General features: G+C 44.4%; 1 protein-coding gene across 1 annotated transcript in view; it reads right to left on the minus strand.

Moving 5' to 3' along the window:
* Positions 1-11,107: 11,107 nt before the first annotated feature.
* The window catches only part of CPVL (carboxypeptidase vitellogenic like), a 102,386-nt gene continuing 89,068 nt past the window's right edge, over positions 11,108-24,425 (minus strand). The window contains exon 13 of the mRNA XM_069729924.1: positions 11,108-11,264. Coding sequence (XP_069586025.1) covers positions 11,148-11,264 — 117 coding nt within the window. The 3' untranslated portion in view covers positions 11,108-11,147. The remainder of the gene's footprint in view (positions 11,265-24,425) is intronic.

Genomic DNA, 24,425 nt, shown 5'->3' on the forward strand with positions numbered 1-24,425 from the left:
GCATACTGGCTAAGCTCTGGCCATGTATCCAGCTTAGAGACCCAAAACTTGAAGGGGGAAGAGCCGTGTGGGAGAACACTGAGAGGGCAAGACATGTAGTCTGTCACCATCTGACGGAAACGTTGCCTCCTGCTGACTGGAGCCGTCTGTGAGGGTGTAGACATTTGTGGCGGGGACAAGAAACTTTGCCATATTTGGGCCATACTGGTCTTGCCTTGTGCTGAGGCGCTGCTTCTGCTCCCTCTTTGTGCAGAGCTTCCTCCACTGCCTCGATGCACTGAGCTGCTTTGTAAAGCACTAGCAGCACTGCTCTCGGTTGGACTGGATAACATGATGGAATGCACCAGTGTGTCTTGGCACTCCCGCATTTTACGCTCCCGGTTCAACGGTGTTATGAGGCTTTGTAAGTTGTCCCGGTAGCGCGGATCTAGGAGGGTGTACACCCAATAATTAGCCGTGTTGAGAATGGGGCCAATGCCACGGTCGTTTCTCAGGCACTGCAGCATGAAATCAACCATGTGCTGCAGACTGCCAACTGGCCAAGAAACGCTGTCCCCTGCTTAAGGCGTCATCTCTGCCTGCTCTGCATCACCCCAACCTCGCTCTACATACTGACTACTAGAGCATTGTGTACCTCCCTCCTTTGGACAGAGGTCTTCCTCCTCCATTGACTCCTCCTCATCCTCCTCACAGTGTCCCCTGCCTAGGCCTTTGTGAGGAACCACGTTTCGCAGACTGTCCAGAAGCAGATGGCATTTGTGACTCCTCATCCTCCTCCTCTTCCACAACCTCCTCCCTTAGTGCTTGCAGTGTTTTTTCAAGCAGGCCGATAAGGGGGATAGTCTTGCCGACTAGTGCATCATCTGCACTCGCCATCCATGTGGAATCATCGAATGCATGCAAAATGTGGCAGATGTCCTTCATAGAGGCCCACTCAGTGGTGGTGAAGTGTGAACGGCGCGCAGTGCGACTTGTTTGCGCCTGATGCAGTTAATACTCCATTACAGCTGCCTTCTGCTCACACAACCGCTCCAGCATATGTAACGTTGAATTCCACCTGGTGGGTAGGTCACATATGATGCGATGTTCCGGAAGGCGGAATTGGTGCTGCAGAGCTGCAATGCGCAATCTTGCCATGCTGGAACGCCGCAAGTGAGCGCACTCTAGGCGGACCTTGTGCAGCAGAGCATCAAGATCCGGATAGTCTCTCAAAAACTCTGCACGACCAAGTTGAGCACATGTGCCAGACATGGGATGTGAGTGAGGTTGCCTAAGTCCAGAGCTGCCACCAGATTTCGGCCATTGTCACACACTACCATGCCTGGCTGGAGATTCGCTGGCACAAGCCACACGTCGCTGTGCTGCTTGATGGCAAACCAGAGCTCCTGCGCTGTGTGGCTTCGATTCCCCAGAGAAATTAATTTCAATACAGTCTGTTGATGTTTGGCCACGGCTGTGCTCATATCGGTCGTAACAGTAAGCGTTCACGGGTCCATGTTGAGGTAGACTGTGACGGCTCCTGCAGCGCTGATTCAGAGGAACTGGAGTATGAGGAGGAGTCAGTGTGTACAGACTGGATTCCTGCAATTCTTGGAGTTGGAAGAACACGAACAGCGCCACTCAAGATCTGTACCCGGCTCCACAACATTTACCCAATGGGCAGTGAGGGAATGGTATCGTCCCTGTCCATGGTTACTGGTCAACGCATCGGTGGTCAGGTGGACCTTGCTACTGACGGCGTTTAGTAGCGCATGTTTAATTATTCCCTCCACATGCTTTTTCAGGGCAGGGACGGCTTGCCTGCTGAAATAAAAGCGGCTGGGCACGTTGTATTGTGGGACTGCTGTTATGACCTGGTGGTTAGGACAATAATGGACCTGGTGGTTAAGTGCACACGGAAAGACCTGATAGTTACAATAATACAGGACAAGCTCTGGGATGTGGGAACTCTGCTGACCGCAATCCCTAATCCTATCACACACACTAGAAATAGCCGTGGATTGCTCCTAACGCTCCCTATGCAACTCGTCACAGCCTAAGGAACTAGCTAGCCCTAAAGATAGAAAAATAAGCCTACCTTGCCTCAGAGAAATTCCCCAAAGGAAAAGGCAGCCCCCCACATATAATGACTGAGTTAAGATGAAAATCACAAACACAGAGATGAAATAGATTTAGCAAAGAGAGGCCCGACTTACTGAACAGACAGAGGATAGGAAAGGTGACTTTGCGGTCAGCACCAAAACTACAAAAAAAACACGCAGAGGGCGCTCCCTCTGCGTCCCAGAGCTTCCAGCAAGCAAGACAAATCAAAATAGCAAGCTGGACAGAAAAATAGCAAACAAGAGAAAAACAAGCAGGAACTTAGCTTCTGCTGGAGAAGACAGGTCACAAGAACGATCCAGGAGCGAACAGACCAATACTGGAACATTGACAGGTGGCATGGAGCAATGATCTAAGTGGAGTTAAATAGAGCAGCCAGCTAACGAATTAACCTCGTCACCTGTGGAAGGAAACTCAGAAGCCGCAGCCCCACTCACAACCACCAGAGGAAGCCCATGGACAGAACCAGCCGAAGTACCATTCATGACCACAGGAGGGAGCTTGACAACAGAATTCACAACAGACTGCCAATGCCATGAAGTTATGGAAGGTGTCAGTCTCCACCAGCCTGAATGAGAGCATTTCAAGGGACAGTAATTTTGCAATACCAGCATTCAGAGCCTGTGCTCGGGGGTGGTTTGCCGAGTATGGGCGCCTTTTCTCCCATGCCTGTGCTACTGATGGCTGTAGACTGGCCTGGGAGTGTGAGGATAACAGGGAACGTGGTGCTGCGGGTGGAATTACACTGTGTCTCTGTACAACAGTGCCAGAGGTTCTTCCATGGCGATCCTGTGAGGAAGCCGAACCAGCTGTGTGAGCTGGAGTTAGAGGCTACAACATGAGCTGAAGAGGTGGTAGGTGGTGCTGTAGGTTTGCCTAGGTCTTCAATGTGTCTTTGTAACTCCACCACGTGCTTGGTCTGCACATGTTTCCACATATTTGTGATATTGAGGTTGCTGACACTTTTTCCTCTTTTCATTTTCTGATTACACAGCTTGCATTTGACAAAGCAAATGTCATCTGCAGCTGTGTCAAAAAGGACCAGGCACTGCAAGTCTTGGGAGCGCCTGTTTTGGAAGAGGCATGCTCCTATTTGGTGCTGAAGTGGAGGCTACAGGCAACCCAGTCTGCCCCCTCCCTCTTCCTCCTTTTTGGGCCGTTCGGGGAATCTCTTCCTCAGAGATGAACCCGCCACCTTCCTGTACCTCATGCCATGATGGGTCAATGACCTCATCATCTACACTACCCTCTTCAAACGACTGCTTCTCCTGGGTAGTCTCGGCAGCACAGTACGCACCAGAAAGTGGCACCCGAATCTCATCGTCAGATGCGTACTGAGGTGTGCTGACCATAGGCATTGGCCCACCCGCCTCTTCAGATTCAGAGAGACAAAGCAGTTGCACATCACTGCATACTGCCTCTTCAATTTCTCGAATGCGGCTTGGCTAGCCCCCTCTTTCCAAGCCAAGAGATTCAGAGAACAGAAGTAGAGATGGCTCCTGTCCAGGGCTCTCTGACTGCCTGGGCATTTTGGCAGGTGGTGAAGAGGCAGATGGGTGCTCTTCAGTGCTCTGGACCTGAGAGGATGTGGCACTAATTGATGTCGATGCATTAGCTGCCATCCAACAATGGCTTCAATTTGTTCCTCCTGCAGCAGTGGGGTACGGCGAGCTCCTACAAAGCTGCGCATAAAGGACTGTTCCCTGGTAAAACTGGGGGATGCTGAGTCACTGGTACCCGCAGCAGGCACAGAATCCCCACGTCCTCTCCCTGCAGAAACTCCACACCCACGTGCCTTACTCCCTGCCTTCATCTTGGTAGACTGATAAAGATAGGCAGAAAAGTACTACGGGCTTAGTGTGCTTATTCCTGAACAGCTGCTAACAGGTATAAGAAACACTAATTTTATAAAGTGTGGACTAGACTTTAATATGAGCTAATGTGGCCTACACAACTGTAAAGTGGAGTGTTTGGTGAACTTTATTTAGGGGTTGTTTTTTTAACAAAAAATAAAAATATGGATGTGCCCAAAGATGTCAAACCGATCGTATCAAACTTTTTGTAGTAATTACAATGCAAGAAGGTAACCTACAATGCAATAGATGAGGCTCTAAAAAATAGGCCAATACTAATCTGGCTGGGTCTGCAGGGCACAAGGCTGCAGAAAGGCTCCTCTATCTACTCATATATAGTGTTTGCACGCAATCTAGCTTGATACGGATGGAACCACACTAATAGGAGAAAATCAGGAAAAATGTGCAGCAGCCCTAATGCAAAAAAGGACAATGTAACAGTATGAGGCAGTGACGCATGCTTAGCGGACTACAACCAGATGTGGCTGCAGAACACACTACAGCGTGAGCTGCACTCAAACACAGAGACCTCGCAGACAGCCGTGAACAGCACTGCAAGGCAAAAAAAAAAAGCTTCTCACACAGCGGTTGCTAAAGTAGCCTGGGTAAAGCACAATGAAGCAAATCGCTATCTCAAGCTGTCCCTCAGAACAGCAGCGTCCTTTCCCTAACTGAATTCACAGCAGAGTGAACCCAAAATGGCGGCGGCTTATATAGTGTATCATGACATTTCAGCAGCCAATCACAGCCATGCAATTAGTTAACATGCATAACAGGATGTGCCCACACTTAGGATTCCTCCTTGGCTGAATAAAATCAAACTGGCTCATTGCATTATGGGAACTTCCGATTCTGGTATTCGATATTCTAAAAGTATTGGAACTCCGTATCGGAACTTCGATACCGCGAATATCGGCCGATACCAGATATTTCAGTATCGGAATGCTCAACACTACCATTCACACATCTTATTTAGATCGTGTTGCAATATTGTAATGTCAAGGTCAGATTGTAATATCCTACACAGTTGGGTTTCATCAGCAAAGACTGATATTTTACTCTCAATCCCATCTACAAGGTTATTAATAAAGAGGTTAAAAAGAATCGGTCCCAGCACAGATCCCTGTGGTCCCCACTGCTGACTATATCCCATTTAGAGAACGTACCATTTATGATAACTTTGTTTCCGGTAATTCAGCCAGTTCCTTACCCATCTGCATATAGTTTCCCCCAGTCCTTGCTTCTGTAGCTTCAATATAAGGCCAATATGTGAAACTGAATCAAATGCCTATGCAAATGTACAGATAAATCACATCAGCTGCGTTACCTGAATCCATATTTGCACTCACCTCCTCGTAGAAATCCAACATGTTAGCTTGACAACTTATTCTTCATGAATTCTGGTTGTCAGTTATTACCCACTGATCAAAAAAATAAAAGGGAACACTAAAATCCCACATACTAGATGTCACTGAATGAAATATTTCAGTTGTAAATCTTTACTCATTACATAGTGGAATGTGTTGAGAATAATAAAACCTAAAAATTATCAACGTTAAATCATAACTAATATCCCACGGAGGTCTGGAGTTGGAATGATGCTCAAAATCAAAGTGAAAAATGAAGTTACAGGCGGATCCAACTTCAGTGGAAATGCCTCAGGACAAGGAAATGATGCTTAGTAGTGTGTGTAGCCTCCACGTGCCTGTATAACCTCCCTACAACGCCTGGGCATGCTCCTGATGAGGCGGCGGATGGTTTCCTGAGGGATCGCCTCCCAGACCTGGACTAAAGCATCTGCCAACCCCTTACTCCTCCTATGCACAGTACGATGCCCCTCTACCTCCTCTATACACAGAAAGATGGTCTGAAAGCTCCTCTATATAAAGGTTTGATGGTTCCACAGCTCACCTATACACAGAATGATGGTCCCACAGCTCCCTATACTGCCTCCACAACTCGCCTATAAAATAGTATGTTGTCAGCACAAGTCCCCAAAACACAGCATAATGGTCAACACACTATAATGGCCCCTACAGTAGCCTCCACACTGATTAATGTTTCCGAAAGTAGCCTTCACACTTTGAGGGCTCCCACACTAAAGGGCATCTACAGTAGCCCTGAAACTGTATTATGTCCCTTACATTATTACAGTATATGATGACCCTCACAATAGTCCCCAGTCTATATGATGGCCCCCACATTAACTCCCACACTGTATAGAGGCCTATGATTTAGCTCTCATGCTGTATAATGGCCCCCAGAATTAGCTCCCACACAGTAAAAGGCCCCCGGATTAGCTCTCTCGCTATATAATGCTCCCCGCCGTACTATCCATGCTGTATGAGGGGGGCCCCATACTTTGACCCCACAATCCCACCGATGTCCTTGTAGCAGCTGATATCTATATAATGCCAGTTACATGTTGCTCTGTAGCAACTATATAGCGTGAGTGGATCCTTTGTTGGCGCTATATAAATAAAAATTATCATCCTTTTACTTGCCACCTTTTTGTTACCAGTTAAGACCCTATTGCGCTTTTTCCCAGTTTCATTTTCAATGAACTAATAGCCGTCTGAGTCTGCCCGCTAAAAGCACTTGGACAAAACAGTTAAGATGCACTGATTTTTATTATTTTTTTAAGAAAAGGTGACCAGTGGCATTTTAGCTGGAGAAAAGGATGTACCATTGGTTCCACAATTTAGCAGTTCAGTGTTGCAAATGAAAGTAGACATTTCATACAAAGCATAATTGCTTCAAACCGCATCTACACATGACGTTGGGCTACAAGCCAGACGTCCAGCTATAGTTCGATTGATGTCACGACATTGCCCTGAAAGGCTGTCATGGGGCACAGCAAAACAGCAGTGGAGGTCTATACACTATAGTGAAGAGTCACTTGTCAAGGATCAAATGGTCAAAAGATTGATCTACAGATCACAGGCAACACCATGAAAGGCCTTTGCGAAGAAACCCCACACTGCTCTTACAGGATTAGGGTGTGGAGTGGTACAATGTATGATCGATTCCTCTAGCCTCCATTCCAGGTACACTAGCTGCTTAGAATTACAATTTTGCTTTGAGAAAGCTGTACCACTGCTTCCCTGAGTCTGAGAAACCAGTTCTTGATTTCATTTTAGCATGACAATACGAGGCTGCATCTTGCTCATGATACTTTTAAACAGCCTGCATGGCTTAAAAAGGGACGGTCAGCGCCGAATAACTATTTAAATGATCAGCCCCGCAGTAAAGCACCAACTCCCCCTGATGGGACACCACCACCCTGCTGATCCACCGATGGGACACACCCCCACCAATGGGACCCCCAGACTTCTATACCAAGACATGTTATTTAAAGTACTAGAGACAAAATGAATTACTCCCCCCTCCTGATGGATGTTAGTTCGAGTATTACAGTGTAATATTCCTGGCACTTCTACTCCATATACATGGTGGGCCATCTATAAAGATACACCAAAATAAAATGGGAATGGTTGGCGATAGCAACTTCGTGTTTGTGGCACATTAGTATATGGGCGTGGGAAAACTTAAGGTAGGTGGTCAACATGGTGGCCATTTTAAATCCAACTTTATTTTTTCCAATGGGAAGACGGTCATGTGACAAACTTGAGAATTTCACAAGAAAACAAATGGTGTGCTTGGTTTTAATGTAACTTCTTTCATGAGTTACTTACAAGTTTATGACCATTTATAAAATGTGTTCAGTGCTGCCCATTGTGTTGGATTGTCAATGCAACCCTCTTCTCCCACTCTTGACACAATGATAGCAACACCACAGAAGAAATGATAGCACAGGCTTCCAGTAGTATCCGTTGTTTCAGATGCTGCACATCTCCTGCATCTTCACAACAGACTTCAGATGACCCCAAAGATAAAAGGTGCACCATATTATGGGTGTCAGATCCGAGCATTCCTACATGAACAGTTTCCTGGAAAGTGGATTGGTTGTCTTTGGCCAGTTGAATGGCCACCAAGGTCTCCAACCTGACCCCCTTAAGGCCCCGTCACACATAGCGAGATCGCTAGCAAGATCGCTGCTGAGTCACAAGTTTTGTGTCGCAACAGCGATCTCAGTAGCGATCTCGCTATGTGTGACACGTACCAGCGATCAGCCCCCTGCTGTGAGATCGCTGGTCGTGTCGGAATGGCCTGGGCCATTTTTTGATCGTTGAGGTCCCGCTGACATCGCTGAATCGGCGTGTGTGACGCCGATTCAGCGATGTCTTCGCTGGTAACCAGGGTAAACATCGGGTAACTAAGCGCAGGGCCGCGCTTAGTAACCCGATGTTTACCCTGGTTACCATCCTAAAAGTAAAAAAACAAACGCTACATACTTACCTATCGCTGTCTGTCCTCGGCGCTCTGCTTCTCTGGTCTGGCTGTGAGCGCCGGTCAGCCGGAAAGCAGAGCGGTGACGTCACCGCTCTACTTTCCGGCCACTGTGCTCACAGCCAGACCAGAGAAGCAGAGCACCGAGGACAGACAGCGATAGGTAAGTATGTAGCGTTTTTTTTTTTTTTTTACTTTAACGATGGTAACCAGGGTAAACATCGGGTTACTAAGCGCGGCCCTGCGCTTAGTTACCCGATGTTTACCCTGGTTACCGGGGACCTCGGGATCGTTGGTCGCTGGAGAGCTGTCTGTGTGACAGCTCTCCAGCGACCAAACAGCAACGCTGCAGCGATCCGGATCGTTGTCGGTATCGCTGCAGCGTCGCTATGTGTGACGGGGCCTTTAGACTTATCTTTGGGGGTCATCTGAATTGCTATGCTGTGATGCACAGCATCTGAAGCAGAAGATACTACTGGAAGCCTGTGCTAGCATTTTTTTCTGCGGTGTTACCATCAGTGTGTCAAGAGTGGGAGAAGAGGGTTGCATTGACAATCCAACACAATGGGCAGCACTTTGAACACATTTTATAAGTGGTCATGAAGTCTTCCCCTCCCATATACTAATGTGCCACAAACAGGAAGTTGATATCACCAACCATTTTATTTACATGTATCCATATACATGGTCCACCCTGTAAAATAAATGAAGTTGTTGATTTGAAAATTTCGATGCACATCAATCCTGTGGTTTCAGTAGCTCCAAGACGTTCTATTGTGATGCAATTTCAATGTTTAGTATTGTATTTTAGCTTCATTAGGCCAGGCACTCAATCATTATGTTCTGGGTCTCAGCAGCTTCTTTGTCCTAAGATTCACCCACTTTCTGCATCAGCACATGATTAGAGAAAGGTGAGAGTAGGCTGGCTGATTGCACATTAATAGCCAAGCCAGCTCACTCTACATCTGCTATGACAGATCAGGGGCCAAGTTAACTTGTATTTATTTATATAGCACTATTGATTCCATGGTGCTGTACATGAGGTGTTACATTCAAGTTAGACATTGCTTATAGTAAGCAAACTAACAATGACGGACTGATACAGAGGGGCGAGGACCCTGCCCTTGCGGGCTTTCATTCTACAGGATGGTAAGGAAGGAGACAATAGGTAGGGGGGGTTGTGGCAGCTCCGTGTTTGTGAGGTGGTAGCAGGGTCATTGCAGCCTGCAATGATCTTGAAGAGGCAGGGTTTTCAGGTTACTTCTGAAGGATCCGAATGTGGCTGATAGTTGGGACAATTCCAGAGGATGGGAGATATTTGGGAGAAGTCTTGGAGATTAGCTGAGGAGCAAATCCGTGTGGAGGAGAGAAGGAGGTCTTGGGAGGACCTGAGATTACGTGAGGAAGATATGGGAGATTAGGTCAGATATATGGAGTAGACAGGTTATGGATGGCTTTGTAGGTCATTATTAGTAATTTGAACTGGATACAGTGAGGGAATGGGAGCTAGTGAAGAGATTTGTAGTGGGGAGAAGCGGTGGAGTAGCAAGGAGAGAGATTAGTCTAGCAGAGATAAGGATGGACTGGAGAGGTGCGAGAGTGTTAGCAGGGAGGCCACAGAAAAGGTTGTTGCAGTAGTCGAGGCGGGAGATGAGGGCACGCACAAGCATTTTAGTAGATTAAGGGTTGACGAAAGGACAGATTCTGGAGATATTTTTGAGCTGGAGGTGACAGGAGGTGGAAAGCTTGGATGTACGGTTTGATGGACAGGGCAGAATCAAAGGTTACTTAGAGGAAGCAGAGTTCCATACAGGGGAAAGCATAATGTCATTAATGTAGATAATTAGAAGTTCTGTGAGATTGAGGAAAGATGATGAGTTCAGATTTGTCCACATTGAGTTTGAGGAAGCAAGAGAAGGAGGATGTGGCTGATCAACACTCCAGGATTCTGGACAGCAGAAAGGCGACGTCTGGCCCAGAGAGGTAGATCTGAGTGTCATCAGCATACAGGTGGTACTGGAATCCATGGGACTTTATGAGTTGTCCCAGGCCAAGTGTATAGATTGTTCTAGGACCCTTACTCTACTCAGCCTTGGGGGATTCCACAGAGGGTTTTATGAGGCGGTAGAGTGGGAGATTCTGAATGTGCAGTTGGAAAGGTAGGAGGAGATCCAGGTTAGGGCAAGGTCTTTGATGCTAAAGGAGGAGAAGATCTGTAGCAGGAGGCAGTGGTCAACTGTGGAAAGAAGAGGACAGGTCTAGAAGGAGTATAGAGAGTATTGATTGTTAGCTTTGGCTAACAAGTAATCACCAGTCTTGGTTATGTGTTGACTGCTAGTTAGCAGCCAGGAAGGGATATTTAGTCTATGAGCACTTTGTGCCACACAAGATTTGACAAAGATTAATATGAACTGTAAATGCTCACCTTCAATCATTGTGCAAGGAAGGGCACAACCCTATTAAAATGTATGGGGTGCTGCAAGATGTTCCTTATACTCTGAGCTTGTTGGATGAAATGCTGCACTGAACAAGAAGATTTATCAAATCTATAAAGGAAAAGTGTTACATCCAAGGGCACACTTGAAAGTATACCACCACATTTGAGCTTTTTAAAACATTAGAACTGAAAATCTAGATCCTCCTAGATGTAATGTTATTTTTAACACTTTACCAGTGGAAAAAGACTACAGCATTTGAAGTGCCCCAAGAACCATAGACAAACATGTCTGCTCAATTGTGTAAAAAAGCTAAAAACAAACAACTTTATTCGTATAAAATTTTTTATTAATATTTACTCTTCATACTCAATTTTTTTACAGAAAAAAGTGATCTAGTGGTATTGAATTACAACACAATCTCACAATTCAAGGCCATACAGTTACTTATAAACCTGTCAATCATAACAAAAGATCTTTCAGGCTGGTCATATGGAAGTATGTGTCCACCTCCCCTGACTATTACCTAGAAAGAGAAAGAAAATGGATTAATTCAGCAGTTATAAAAAAAGACCAATGAAATGACCAATGAAGTGAGTCAGTACAAGTACATAGGACACAGGCAATTAGCAAGCAAATACATCAGATCATTAGGGGCCACAGCACATTGCAGCATTTTAATGTGGCAGAACATTTTTCAGTCAGATGTTTAAGTCAGTATGAAGCCATGTTTCCTCTTCCACTTTGTGTCTTTGCTTGAACCGGTAACTTTTCCACTACAAGGGATTTGCTTTCATGAAACCCCCTTCCACTGTGCTTAAAAATGTTGTGAGACTGGTATTTTGGTGTATATTTCCATATCACTATTGGGAGCCCCCACCCAAAAAAAAAAAAAAAGTGCACTTTAGGAACTGCAATTGTGAAAAGTTCTGTTCTGCACTCTAGAAACACATTTGAAAGTCCATAACTTTGTAATATCTTACCAGAGAAATCTGCTTTTTCTCTTTATCAGGACTAATTACAGATTATATCTATGAATTTTGAAAATGACAATTCAGTAAAGTAGCTGCCATCAACTTTCTCAGCAATGAAATAATTTGTAACAATTTGTCTTCATTTAGCGCCTTGACCATTCATTAAAATGTGGATGCCTCTAAATCTGCGTGTAGATCAATTGTTTTATGCACCCAGGATTATTTTTTTTATTTTTTATTTTTTAATCTGTCTAGGCCCCAACAGACTGAATCAAATGCTTTGTCCCAATTAATTTGCACCGCACTGTAAATAGGTCACATGGGTACATTAACAGGAAACATACAGATATTCTGGAAAATAACTTCTAGTCAACATATTGGGAATGACAGATGTGACTTGGAACCAATCATTAATTATCTGCCATGGTGATTAAGGTCTTTTTCACAAGGGCAGCACGGTGGCTCAGTGGTTAGCACCGTCCCTTGCAGCACTGGGGTCCTGGGTTCAAATCCTGCCAAGGAAAACATCCAAGTAGTTTGGCGTGTGGGAGGACATACCAACTTGGAAATTGAGAGATTGTGAACCCCAATGGGAAAAATGATGTCTGTAAAGAGTTGTGGAATTAATGGTGCTACACAAGAGTTGTACCAATTCTTCATATGTTTAGTGTAACTCCGACCAGAGTCTCCCTGCCGAAAGCTGCGCGAGTGTCATGCGAGTACAAACTGATTTCACACCTAGCATCCAATTTACATCAGAATGCAGTGCGATTGCAATTTTAACATGTGCTTTTACATACAGCAATTCTGTCGTTTACACGTTTTTCAAAAGATAGATATGTATAAAAAAGCACATCAGCACTCTGAATGCCAAGACATCGTGTCAATGGAAATAACTTCCAACTGCATTGTCCCTCAGCAAGATGACTTGGCCAATTCATGTGTGCCCATCAACAACGGCAAGGTGACACTTCTGATGGGTCCCATCATAACCCTTCCCAACCTACGGTACATGCCACTTTTGGGTTAAAAAGTCTATAATAATGGACAAACATGTATTTCCTGGTCTGCAAGCCTACAATTTGAGTGGGCAAGTAGAATTGGTTGAGAACACCTGCCGGTCAATGGGAGGAAGTTTTCCCCAGAGAGCTCACTGACATCAGAAAGGTGAAGAGTGTTCATTGGCTGTGAACTCACAGGACCTGTCTGACAGCACCGTGAGCAGGAGAACTTTATGCTCGTGGTGCCATCACATAGCACAGTGTTCTTGGTGTCTCCATGTGAACTCCTATTACTCAGTCTCTGCTGGAGGACAGGCTGTATGCTTGCATCATGCAACCATAGTATAGTATCCATGGCCCCTTCCTAGGCTATTAAATTCAGCACACAGCTATATGCTTAGCCTTTGCTGGTTAATTATAGGGAACCCTGCATCTTTCAAGGTCCCTCATTTTAATAGCCAGTAAAGGCTAAGTATACAGCTGTGAGCTGAATTTAATAGCCTGGGAAGCTCCATAGGTATTACCCCCTTGCCAGGCTATAAACATTGGCCATCAGCTTTCCCTCTACTGGTTACAAAAATTGCTTTGGAGCCCACGCCATTTTTTCAGAAAAAAAAAATCTAATACATGAACAGTAAGCTACTATAGCAATTGTATTCATCAGACATTTGTATATCTACTTATTCTATTTGTATATACTGTATGTAATCCATCTCTATTCTGTCTGCTACAGCAGTGATTTTAGAGCAGGGCTCCCCAACCTGTTGCTCGGGAGCCACATGTGGCTCGCGGCCCCATGAATTATGGCTCGCGACTGTCTGCCAGCTTGATGCAATAGGTCCAGGTCTATCAAACAGGTATGAAGACCACATCTCAAAATGGTGAATTTTGTGAGTAGCCCTGCACAGAATTGCAGATCTGGATGCACATTTACTGGTCTTAGGAGTTTAGAGATGTTTTAGGTATGGTACGCTGGAGGTTTGTACTACCTGTTAGAGGAGGTGCTCAAAGCTGGATGTGACAGTGTGTTGGGAGAATACTGAATGGGGGTATTGTGGGAACCCCTGGATCTCAGTGTACTCCTCTGGAGTGATTTCTGTGGCAAAACTTTGGTTATCATTATACCTGTAATGGGGGATTTGGTTGACACTACTTTGAAGGGGGTGGGAGCTGGATGTGGCTCATGACCCTCTCTGTGCTGAATGTGGCTCGCGACCCTCTCTCTAAGCTGAATGTGGCTCTCAAGGTCAGAAAGGTTGGGGACCACTGTTTTAGAGTATGTGGCTGCTGATTTGCCGGCTGCGTGTATGTATATACATATGTGTACATACACAGCAAGTGTGTCACTGACATCTATCTATGTATTCTGTCAATTCTATTTTAACCTGTCTGAAAATCTGGCAATTCACATGCTGCGTACAGTAAAATCAAAAGGACACAGTACGTAAAAGTTTTACAGCACTCATTGTCCGAGTGCTGTGCGATTTTTTTTTTCGCACCCATAGGCTTGCAATGGAGAGTCTCAGACGATATGGGTACAATGCCAGCATGCTGCGATTTTACACGCATGTCGAGTACGCCTGAGAAAATAATCTGGAGCAGCTCACGTCTCCATTTAACACTGGTCCGAGTGCTATGCAGTGTTTCCTCGCATAGCACTCACCCATATTCTTTAGTAGCGCGATGTCAGCCTAAAATAAAATGGAAGCAGACGAGCTCAGTTTATTATGGGATCTGTCTGAATGCCATTTAGTGTAGTATTGCCATTTTTTATTTTATTTTAAAGGAAAACAAGTAGAAAGTCCTGTATGTTGCACTTTGGATACCACGCAGTACCAGCTGTTGGTAAAACCCCGCTTGGCAATGTAATGAGTTGGCTTTTGACACCGTTTTCTTATGCAGACGAGCCAGGTAGTCTTCATAGAACAAGTTACAATAAACAGTTTCAGTTCGAGAGTAAAGAATATTCCACATTAAAGCGCACAACAATATTCCCAATCTACACCCCATCCTTACAATAGTCCCTCATCCCTTATTCTTCACATCCCCCTACATTCCTAAATTACAACCAGCCAACATGAGATAATTACTCCACAAACCTGTACAAATACAGCCATTTCCCATAGCTACACTGATGCTATACAGATGTAGAAGAGCATGTCCTGTAGAGAGCCATGTGCCAAGATATCAGACTGGTTTTGGCTTTTCACTTGCAGGTATGTTGAAGGTGGTATATTAAAAGATAACAGCAGAGAAGACCCTGGTGGACCCATCTAGGCTCGTACAAGCTAGATTAGTGATCTGCAGGAAGATCGATCAAGCTGCCACAGCTCAAGAGCCGAAAGCCGTAAAAATATAAAAAAAAACAACACTTAAAAAACTAATAGTATCTGTTTGACTAACAGGCAATCCCTGCATGTGTTATGGATGTCGAACAGTCGTGAGACATGCAGCTGCGGGAGCTAGAACATTCTCAAGCATGCTGAACACGAGCATGCTCAGATAACACCTTATCCAAGCATGTTCTCATCACTAGTATCTTTATCACTTGGCAGTTATCCTGGTGTGCATAAGTGCTTGAGAAACTTTTCCAGAGGTATAGGAAAACAATAAAAAGACTGCCTTATGTATCAATTACGTGAAGACTTGAGTTTAGAAAAGCAGAAAAATTACTTCAAGCCTATAGATCAATCTCTCAGAAGCATCTGCACCGATGGTAAATTGCCTCCTCTACATGGAAGGTAAGCAGCCACTTGTGGTTACAGAATGCTATGTGCAGGCAACTCGTAAAATGAGAAAAACAAAGGTTGGCATGGCTGGAGGGAGCAGATGTGTAACCAGTGGCCTTTTTTATTAAGCACAAGAGCTGTACACATGGAGCCAACATCTGCCAGCAAAACAGCCTGATGGCACACTAACATCCAGTGTTCAGAAAACAAGAAGGTAACACCGACTGGAGCCAGGGCCAATTAATCTGTGACCCCCATTTCCTGTCTGACCTGAGGACTGGGAGGTTAGTGAAGAGCAATGAAAGGACATTACCTCAACCACATCTGTAAGAAACATCCACAATGTACCTCTGATACAAACCACCTCCAATAGCACATGCTACATGTACAACACATTACACGGGGCAGATTGTGGTAACTGGAATGGAGCCATGATCTGCTAGGTTTGTCATTCTCATTACACTTTTCAGAGCACCTCCATTTTGAAAGATGCTTTCTGGCTAGGCTTAAATATTAGCATCTCTAATGAGAATGACCAGAGGGCTTTTATTGGTTTCACAGACTTTAGATTCTGCTGGGGTTCCAGACTGCACCCCCAATAAGAGGCCAGGCTGAAAACAGCTTCCCAAGTGTCAGGAAAGACCTTCAGGTTACGTGGAATGAAATACCCTAAATATGCATACCCAGTTACACAAGTGTTCTGTTGGACAAAAGTTTCATATTTAGTGACCAAATGTTAAAACAATCCTGATTTTATTATACTGAAGTTTTCTTGGCAATAAAATCAAGAATTGAAAAAAACCCACTTAATGGAACAGCAGATATCAAAATTGCTTCCAACAGACCGTAAACTGGTGTGTGTTAGTAAGGTGCGCTCCTTCCAGAATGCTTCCTGCACCAGGCGATTGTATCACTAGTGAGACATGAGGGTTGGGCAGCTGTACAGATGAAGGCAAGCACCTTCTGGACATTTGGAGCACCTACACTGGAGAATATGATTGTACACATCAGAATACTGCAGCTACAAAAGATGGTGTGAGCATATACAAGACTAATGGCAAATGTACACAGACCCCAGCCCATAGAAAGCAGTAAGTGTCGATTTAAGGCCCTTTAAGATGGGTCAATGTGAACTTTGTGCTGTCAAAAATATGCAAAATGACTTCAGTCCCCATAATGTTTTTTTATTGAAGATGTGCTGTGGGCAACATTGATTAAGGCCGACAAATGATCCATAATTCAATAAAATATCCTTTTGCACAGTTACTGGCTGGTTGATGGAATTCTTACAAAGGCCATTGATCAAGGAACAAGAACGAGAACTATTTGGCTCCTAGAGCGTAGATTTTCCTAGAATAGTTTGTGGACTCCATATACCAAGCCCTCAAGTGCTGGAAGAGCAGAATCCCCCCTCAAGTGGCCACATTCTGGAAATTATACTTTTTTGGGAATTTATCTACAGATGTAGTGACCATTTACTCCATGGGTGTCTTCCAGAAATAAGCAGTAGTGGATGTTGCAGAGTCAAAATTGCAAACTGCCATTGTAGTGTGACCAGCTCATGCTTCTGAAGACCCGCACATGTAAATTAGGCAGGCTCACCTCACAGAATGACATTTAGCATCAATATGTCTTGTATTTCTGACACTGGAGCTCAGAAGGGAGAGCGGCCCTTGGATTTGAGAGCGCCAAATCTGTTGAATTTCTTTTGGGGGGTGATGAGCCATTTTGCTTTTCCAGAGCTTTTGTACTACCAGTAACATGGAAGCCCCCTATATTTCCATTAACTGATCTCAGACCCGGTTAGGGACTTGCTTTTTTGTGGATTGAGTTACAGATTTAATTGGGTACATTTTATATAACATTTAGGATCACATTTATCCGGTGCTCTATGCCGAGTGCTTACTTTGGGGTTAATCTGAGTGAGGTGACTGATAAAACCCATGAGGGATCCATTCACTATAATGAGGACTGTTCAGCTGTGTCCTTTTCAGAAGTGCACAAGGCTGTGGCTGACTGCACTTTATGCACACCTAAAAAGAAGGACACCGCTGGATTACAGGTCCTATGGCATCCACAGTGCCTCCATCTGCCTCACTATAGGGAATCTTCCGCCGGGGGTTCCATCTGAATCATGTACAACTGCAGGATAAATGTGCGCGGAGCTTTACCGTGATCTTTGGGAAGCAGAATGAACAAATCAACAGTAGGTGAAGAATTTGTTTTAATTCATTTTTTACACCATTCCTCATGCAGTATAAGTGATTAGGTGACTATTTGGGTCAGTGCAATTACAGCAATACCAGATTTATATTGAGTTTTTATATTTGGCTGCTGTCACCACACCAAGATGCTTACTGCAAAAACTAATATTTGCATCGCCATATTTAGACAGCTATAATTTTTCCATATTTCTGCTGACAGTCTTGTGACAGATTCTTTTTTGTTGGATGAGTTAGGCTGGTTTCACATTTGCGTTTAAAAACGCAGCGTTAAAAACGCAAACGCAGGTGGTGAAAAAAACTCATGTAAACGCTGCGTTTTTTAAATGCATGCGTTTTTGTATGCGGTAAAAAAAGTGGCGTTTTGACGTGTTTACATGTGTTTTTTCCTGCGTTTGCGTTTTTGAAACGCATGATGAGAAGTGTGTGACAGCTGCCAATCATCAAAATCAACAAGAAAACCCACTAGAAATAGCTAGGGTTAGGATTAGGGTTAGGATCCGGGTTAGGATCCCTAGGGTTAGGATTAGGGTTAAGGTACCGTCACACTAGACGATATCGCTAGCGATCCGTGACGTTGCAGCGTCCTCGCTAGCGATATCGTCCAGTGTGACAGGCAGCAGCGATCAGGCCCCTGCTGTGCTGTCGCTGGTCGGGGAAGAAAGTCCAGAACTTTATTTGGTCGCTGGACTCCCCGCAGACATCACTGAATCGGCGTGTGTGACACCGATTCAGCGATGTCTTCACTGGTAACCAGGGTAAACCTCGGGTAACTAAGCGCAGGGCCGCGCTTAGTAACCCGATGGTTACCATCCTAAAAGTAAAAAAACAAACAGTACATACTTGCCTAACGCTGTCTGTCCTCCAGCGCTGTGCTCTGCACTCCTCCTGTACTGGCTGTGAGCGTCGGTCAGCCGGAAAGCAGAGCGGTGACGTCACCGCTCTGCTTTCCGGCCGCTGTGCTCACACAGACAGTGCAGGAGGAGTGCAGAGCACAGCGCTGGAGGACAGACAGCGTTAGGCAAGTATGTACTGTTTGTTTTTTTACTTTTAGGATGGTAACCAGGGTAAACATTGGGTTACTAAGCGCGGCCCTGCGCTTAGTTACCCGATGCTTACCCTGGTTACCGGCATCGTTGGTCGCTGGAGAGCGGTCTGTGTGACAGCTCTCCACCGACCAAACAGCGACGCTGCAGCGATCCGAATCGTTGTCGGTATCGCTGCAGCGTCGCTAAGTGTGACGGTACCTTTAGGGTTTGGATCTCTCACCTTGAGTGTGGGGGGTGGCTTATCAGTGTGCAAACTTGTTTTTCTATGGAAACGCATGCGTTTAAAAACGCATCCAAACGCATGTGCTATAAACGCATGCGTTTAAATATACAGCAATATTTTTTTTGCGGCAAAAAAATGCCTCTAGAAATTACATGTTGCATTTCTGCAACCAAACGCAAGCAGAGAAACGACACATGCATCGTCAAACGCGGCAAAACGCATACAAAAAACCACGTGCGTTTAATGTTAAATATAGGGGGAAAATAGCATGCTTTTTTTGCGCTCAAACGCAGCGCCAAAAAAACGCAAATGTGAAACCAGCCTTAATGAGGTTTTTATCAGTACCATTTTCTTACTTATTGCTTTTTATTTTTATTCTTTGGGTCAGTACAATTACAGCGATAACAGTTCTACATCTTGTTCCATCTTGTTCCACAAAAAGAAAAAAAAAAAAAAACTGGTTGCCATACAGCTGACGTTTTCAGAGGTACCAGTTTTATGTAGTCTTTTTGATTATTATGCTTTATAATACCACTGAACATAAAGCAAACAAAACGCAGTTTGTGGTGTACACTGAAGGGGTTAACTAGTGAGTTTAGAGCTTGTTTGACATTGCAATACAAAATTTGTACTTTACATGATGAAAATTATTAATCCAATACACTTATATTTTGTTCCTTACTTGGGAATTACATTTTTTAGTTTTTACAAAGGGCATGAGCAGTGTCTGACACGCAGGGAGGACTAGTGTCAGCTCCTGCTCTGAGCAGAAGCCGGCTGGCCACCTTTCCTGAAGGACCTGCGGCCATCTTGGGGCTCGGTGTCACTATGGAGACCATCAGCACAACACGATCGCATCACGCTGTGCTGATGGAAGCAGACAGGGAGCTCCCTCCCTCTGCAATACTCATTGATGTCACGGTCATTGACAGCGGCATCAGAGGGGTTACATGTCTGATCGATTGCAATAGTTGCTGCAAGGTGTCAGCCAATTGCAGTAGCATATATATATATATATATATATATATATTTTTTATATATATATATATATATATATATATATATATATATATATATATATATATATATATATATATACACACATATACACATATACATATACACACGTTTGCTAGAACTCCGCTCCCACATTTATATAAACAGATATCCATTCCTATATCATGTCAGGAAGGTGTTAAAGTGAATCTGTTTTGGAGGGTTGCCCCTATTGAGTCTATATGGGCAAGCAGGTCATAGGACACTGAATAAAATGATGCCTTGGTAGCCGTGATCCCATGTTTTATTAGAGAATTCCACATTTACTTCGATTTTAACAGCTTAGTTACATATGGGCAGAAAATTGATGCCTTTGAGAATTTGGAAAATCTCAAGTAACGAGTATATTCGCTCATCACTACTGGGAACCATTACACATCACACTGGTAATGCCCACTCAATTAAAATAAGCTCTGGGAGGCATTGAGCTAGTTATTTTTTGCCCTATAGATTATATACTTGGGTGTAAACTGAATATTTTGTACAACCCCTTTAATGCATTTTGTTCCTAATAAACTGTGGACTTTACAATTTATTGTATGAATATGTACAAGATCATCAAGACAAGACTTCCTGGATGTAAAAATCCCTCCAATCAAATGGATCCTCAATCACAAGAATTTCCTCTTTGAAGGAAAAATATTTTTCAATTTTTACACCTTTGATCCACATACATGTTTAAGGAAGCACCACTTTTATTCTTTTAACAGTTCCGCTACAGAAAATACATACTCATTTGGAGACCAATTAACCAAAGTATTTCCATGTGTTGCTCACAACAGAAAATGCCAGTTTTATCTATGTACGTTCCCTTCACTAATGTTACTGCCATCTCTGCATTTTTTGAAATGCAAATATTTACTCAGACTTGTTTGTATATGGTGAAACTTGTTTGTGCAAGGGCTGGGATGGAGATAAACTGACCGTAATCCACAGAAACCGGGGCTATTATTCTGCCACAGAGATTAGAACAGTGTGCCATTAAGAAAAAGGCATTCTCAAATGTTACCATATCCATTTTATATGGTCATTCTGTTTAAGCATGACAGAAAGGGCATGCGAGTGCCACCAACCCCTTGACTGTGGTAATTTGCAGTACTAGGTTTCGTTAAAAACAATAAAAAAAAAACTCACTTTACCAATTAATGTTAGGGTCTTTTTTTCTAAATCTATTCCTCAACAGGAGGTTTAATTGAATGGGAGAAACAGCAGTACATAGCAGAGGCCACAAGCAATGTACAGGGCCACTGTGTACATTGCTGACATTGACCACTTGCACTAATCAACTCAAATCTGCTTTGCATGCACTGCCTACAATCCAATATGGATGACGCAGCACTCTGGTTGTCCTGAATAAGAAGCAGATCAGCATTTCCCTCAAAAGCATTTTGTTGTATGGGCTGAACTAATACCATAAGAACACACATTTGTGGGTCAGATTATATATGGACTGGCTGCTGGTCTCCAGCCCCCAAACTTGACAGCCTCAGATTCATATGGGGTTGCCTTTCTTCACCCAGATACACCCCCTGAAGTAGTAAGGGCAAAATGTACGTTGGGGTGATTGATAGTGCTCCATCAGTGCTGTCACCTGGTCCTAGTCTTTCAGTGCTCTTCTGTATTCAGGTACTGTCTTCCTGGTTATTACCATTCAAAGTCATAGAACCATTTACTTATTGTAGGTACTTTTAGCCCTCGACCTACTGTCTCCTTCCCCATAATCCTGTAGAATGTAAGCCTGCAAGGGCAGGGTCCTCTCCCTCTCTACCAGTCTGTCATTGTTAGTTTTGTTTACTGTAAGTGATTTGTATTTTGATGTAACCCCTTCTCATGTACAGCACCATGGAATTAATGGTGCTATATAAATAATAAATAAATAGGGTCTCTGCTGCACACTTTACTATGCACTACCACAACAAGTCTGAAAAATAGAACGGCACTAGAGCAATGTGAATACCGATGACCGCACTCCAATACCGCACCCTCCTGCATACCTGATCTCCTGACGGATGTATTTCATTTATCTTATCCCGGAATAGCAGTGAAGATCGTGAACTTTATTGGAGGAGTGCCGCATATTCTCTATCTTCTCGTTTGCACAAGGCTTTACTATGCACTGCCACACTTCTCTTCAGACCAGATTCAGGATCAACTCATTTATCTAGTTTGGCTCTCAGGACTGGGCACTTTGTGTTCTTATATGGGTTATTTCCCATACTATTTTTTTCATAAGGTTTATTTACCTCAATATGCATGTTCGTTATAGTAATTGAACCCAAGGTGCCCATATACCTACCAATCTATCTATATCTATAATTGTCTAATGGAAATCCCGCGTCGCTGATTAATCGTGGGCTGGCGGCTGCGACCAATCAGCGACGGGCACAGTCCGGCCGAGAATTAGTCCCTCCCTACTTCCGTCCAATCAGTGCCCGGTGCCCGCTCCATACTCCCCTCCAGTCAGCGCTGACACAGGGTTAATGGCAGCGTTAAGGGACCGTGTTATGCCGCGGGTAACGCACTCCGTTAACGCTGCTATTAACCCTGTGTGACTAGATCTTTTTACTATTCTTACTATAGTAAAAAGTTGGTTAAAATAAAAAAAATCTGCTATTCTCACCTTCTGTCGTCCACCGATGCACGTGCGGCTGCTGCCAGCTTCCATTCCCAGAGATGCATTGTGAAATTACCCAGAAGACTTAGCGGTCTCGCAAGACCGCCAAGTCATCTGGGTAATTTCACAATGCATCGCCGTGAACGGAAGCTGGCAGCAGTGCACGCATTGGGACAGCTTCGCTGGACGCCGGCGGGTGAGTATATAACTTTTATTTTTGTTATTTTTTGTAACAGGGATATGGTGCCCACACTGCGTGGCCTGTGCTACATACTGCGTGGCCTGTGCATGTGAGACTAGAAGCTGCGATAACCCGATTGGCTCTGCTACATACAGGCAATGCTCAGATCGCTTGTATGCAACAGAATTGCTCACTTGCTATGAGTGACTACCAATCTGGCAGTGACAATAGAGGTCTGCTGGAGACCTCTGGGTGTCGTGTCAACCCATCGGTGACCCATGGACATGTGGCACGGGTGCCGATGGGCATGATTTTCCAGTGCGCTTGCCAGAAGCCCGTGATACATGCTGCTGTCAGTTTGACAGTGGCATTTTAACAGCTGCAGGTGGATCGCGATTCCAACTGCAGCTGTTCAAGGCACATGTCAGATGTTCAAAACAGCTGACATGTGCCAGTAAAGATGTGGGCTCAGCGCTGGAGCCCACATCAGCATACTGTCAAGTCTGATGTCAGAAAGGGGTTAAGGACAGATCCTGTTGCAATCAGTTTACAAAAAAGTTGAATCCACAGCCTAGGCATTTGGTGGAGTCAGTCTGTATAAAATGGATTCCTAAAATATATAATAAATTGGGTTGAGTAGTTCAGTGCATGTGCTGTAAATGTTTTCATAATTTGGTAAAGTTATGAAATGTCCTATAAATGTCTGTTCTACTCATGATCTAAGGATCTGGGCTTTTAGGCGAGATGAATCTGTGCTGCACTTTATGTACATACTCAGTGCTGTGGAGTCAGATGTCAGGGAAATTGAGGAGTTGGTGGTTTGGCTTATGACTGAAATGGACCCAGCAGCAATCAGGGCTGTGCAAACAGATGATTACATGGACATGTGAACTAAAGGTACCGTCACATAAGGCGACGCTGCAGCGATATAGACAACGATGTCGATCGCTGCAGCGCCGCTGTTTGGTCGCTGGAGAGCTGTCACACAGACAGCTCTCCAGTGACCAACGATGCTGAAGTCCCCGGGTAACCAGGGTAAACATCGGGTTACTAAGCGCAGGGCCACGCTTAGTAACCCGATGTTTACCCTGGTTACCATTGTAAATGTAAAAAAAAAAAAAAAAAAAAAAAAAAAAAAAAACCACACTACATACATTGAGCGCCGGCCGTAAAGCAGAGTGGTGACATCACCACTGTGCTCTGCTTTGCAGCCGGCGCTCAGTCAGTGCGGGAAGCTGAAGGAGAGGGACGTGACCAGACACCAGAATGTAAGTATGTAGTGTTTTTTTTTTTTTACATTTACAATGGTAACCAGGGTAAACATTGGGTTACTAAACGCGTCCCTGCGCTTAGTAACCCGATGTTTACCCTGGTTACCAGTGAAGACATCGCTGAATCTGCGTCACACATGCCGATTCAGCGATGTCAGTGGGTGATCCAGCGCCGAAATAAAGTTCTGGACTTTCCCCAGCGACCAACAATCTCCCAGCAGGGGCCTGATCGTTGGTCGCTGTCATGCATAACGATTTTGTTAACGATATCGCTTTTGGGACGTAGCAACGATATCGTTAATATTGTTATGTGTGACGGTACCTTTAGAACAGTCTATCCAAGAAAAGAAAATTGAAGGGATCCGAA

This window comes from Ranitomeya imitator, chromosome 6 (assembly GCF_032444005.1).
Source record: "Ranitomeya imitator isolate aRanImi1 chromosome 6, aRanImi1.pri, whole genome shotgun sequence".
NCBI lineage: Eukaryota > Metazoa > Chordata > Amphibia > Anura > Dendrobatidae > Ranitomeya > Ranitomeya imitator.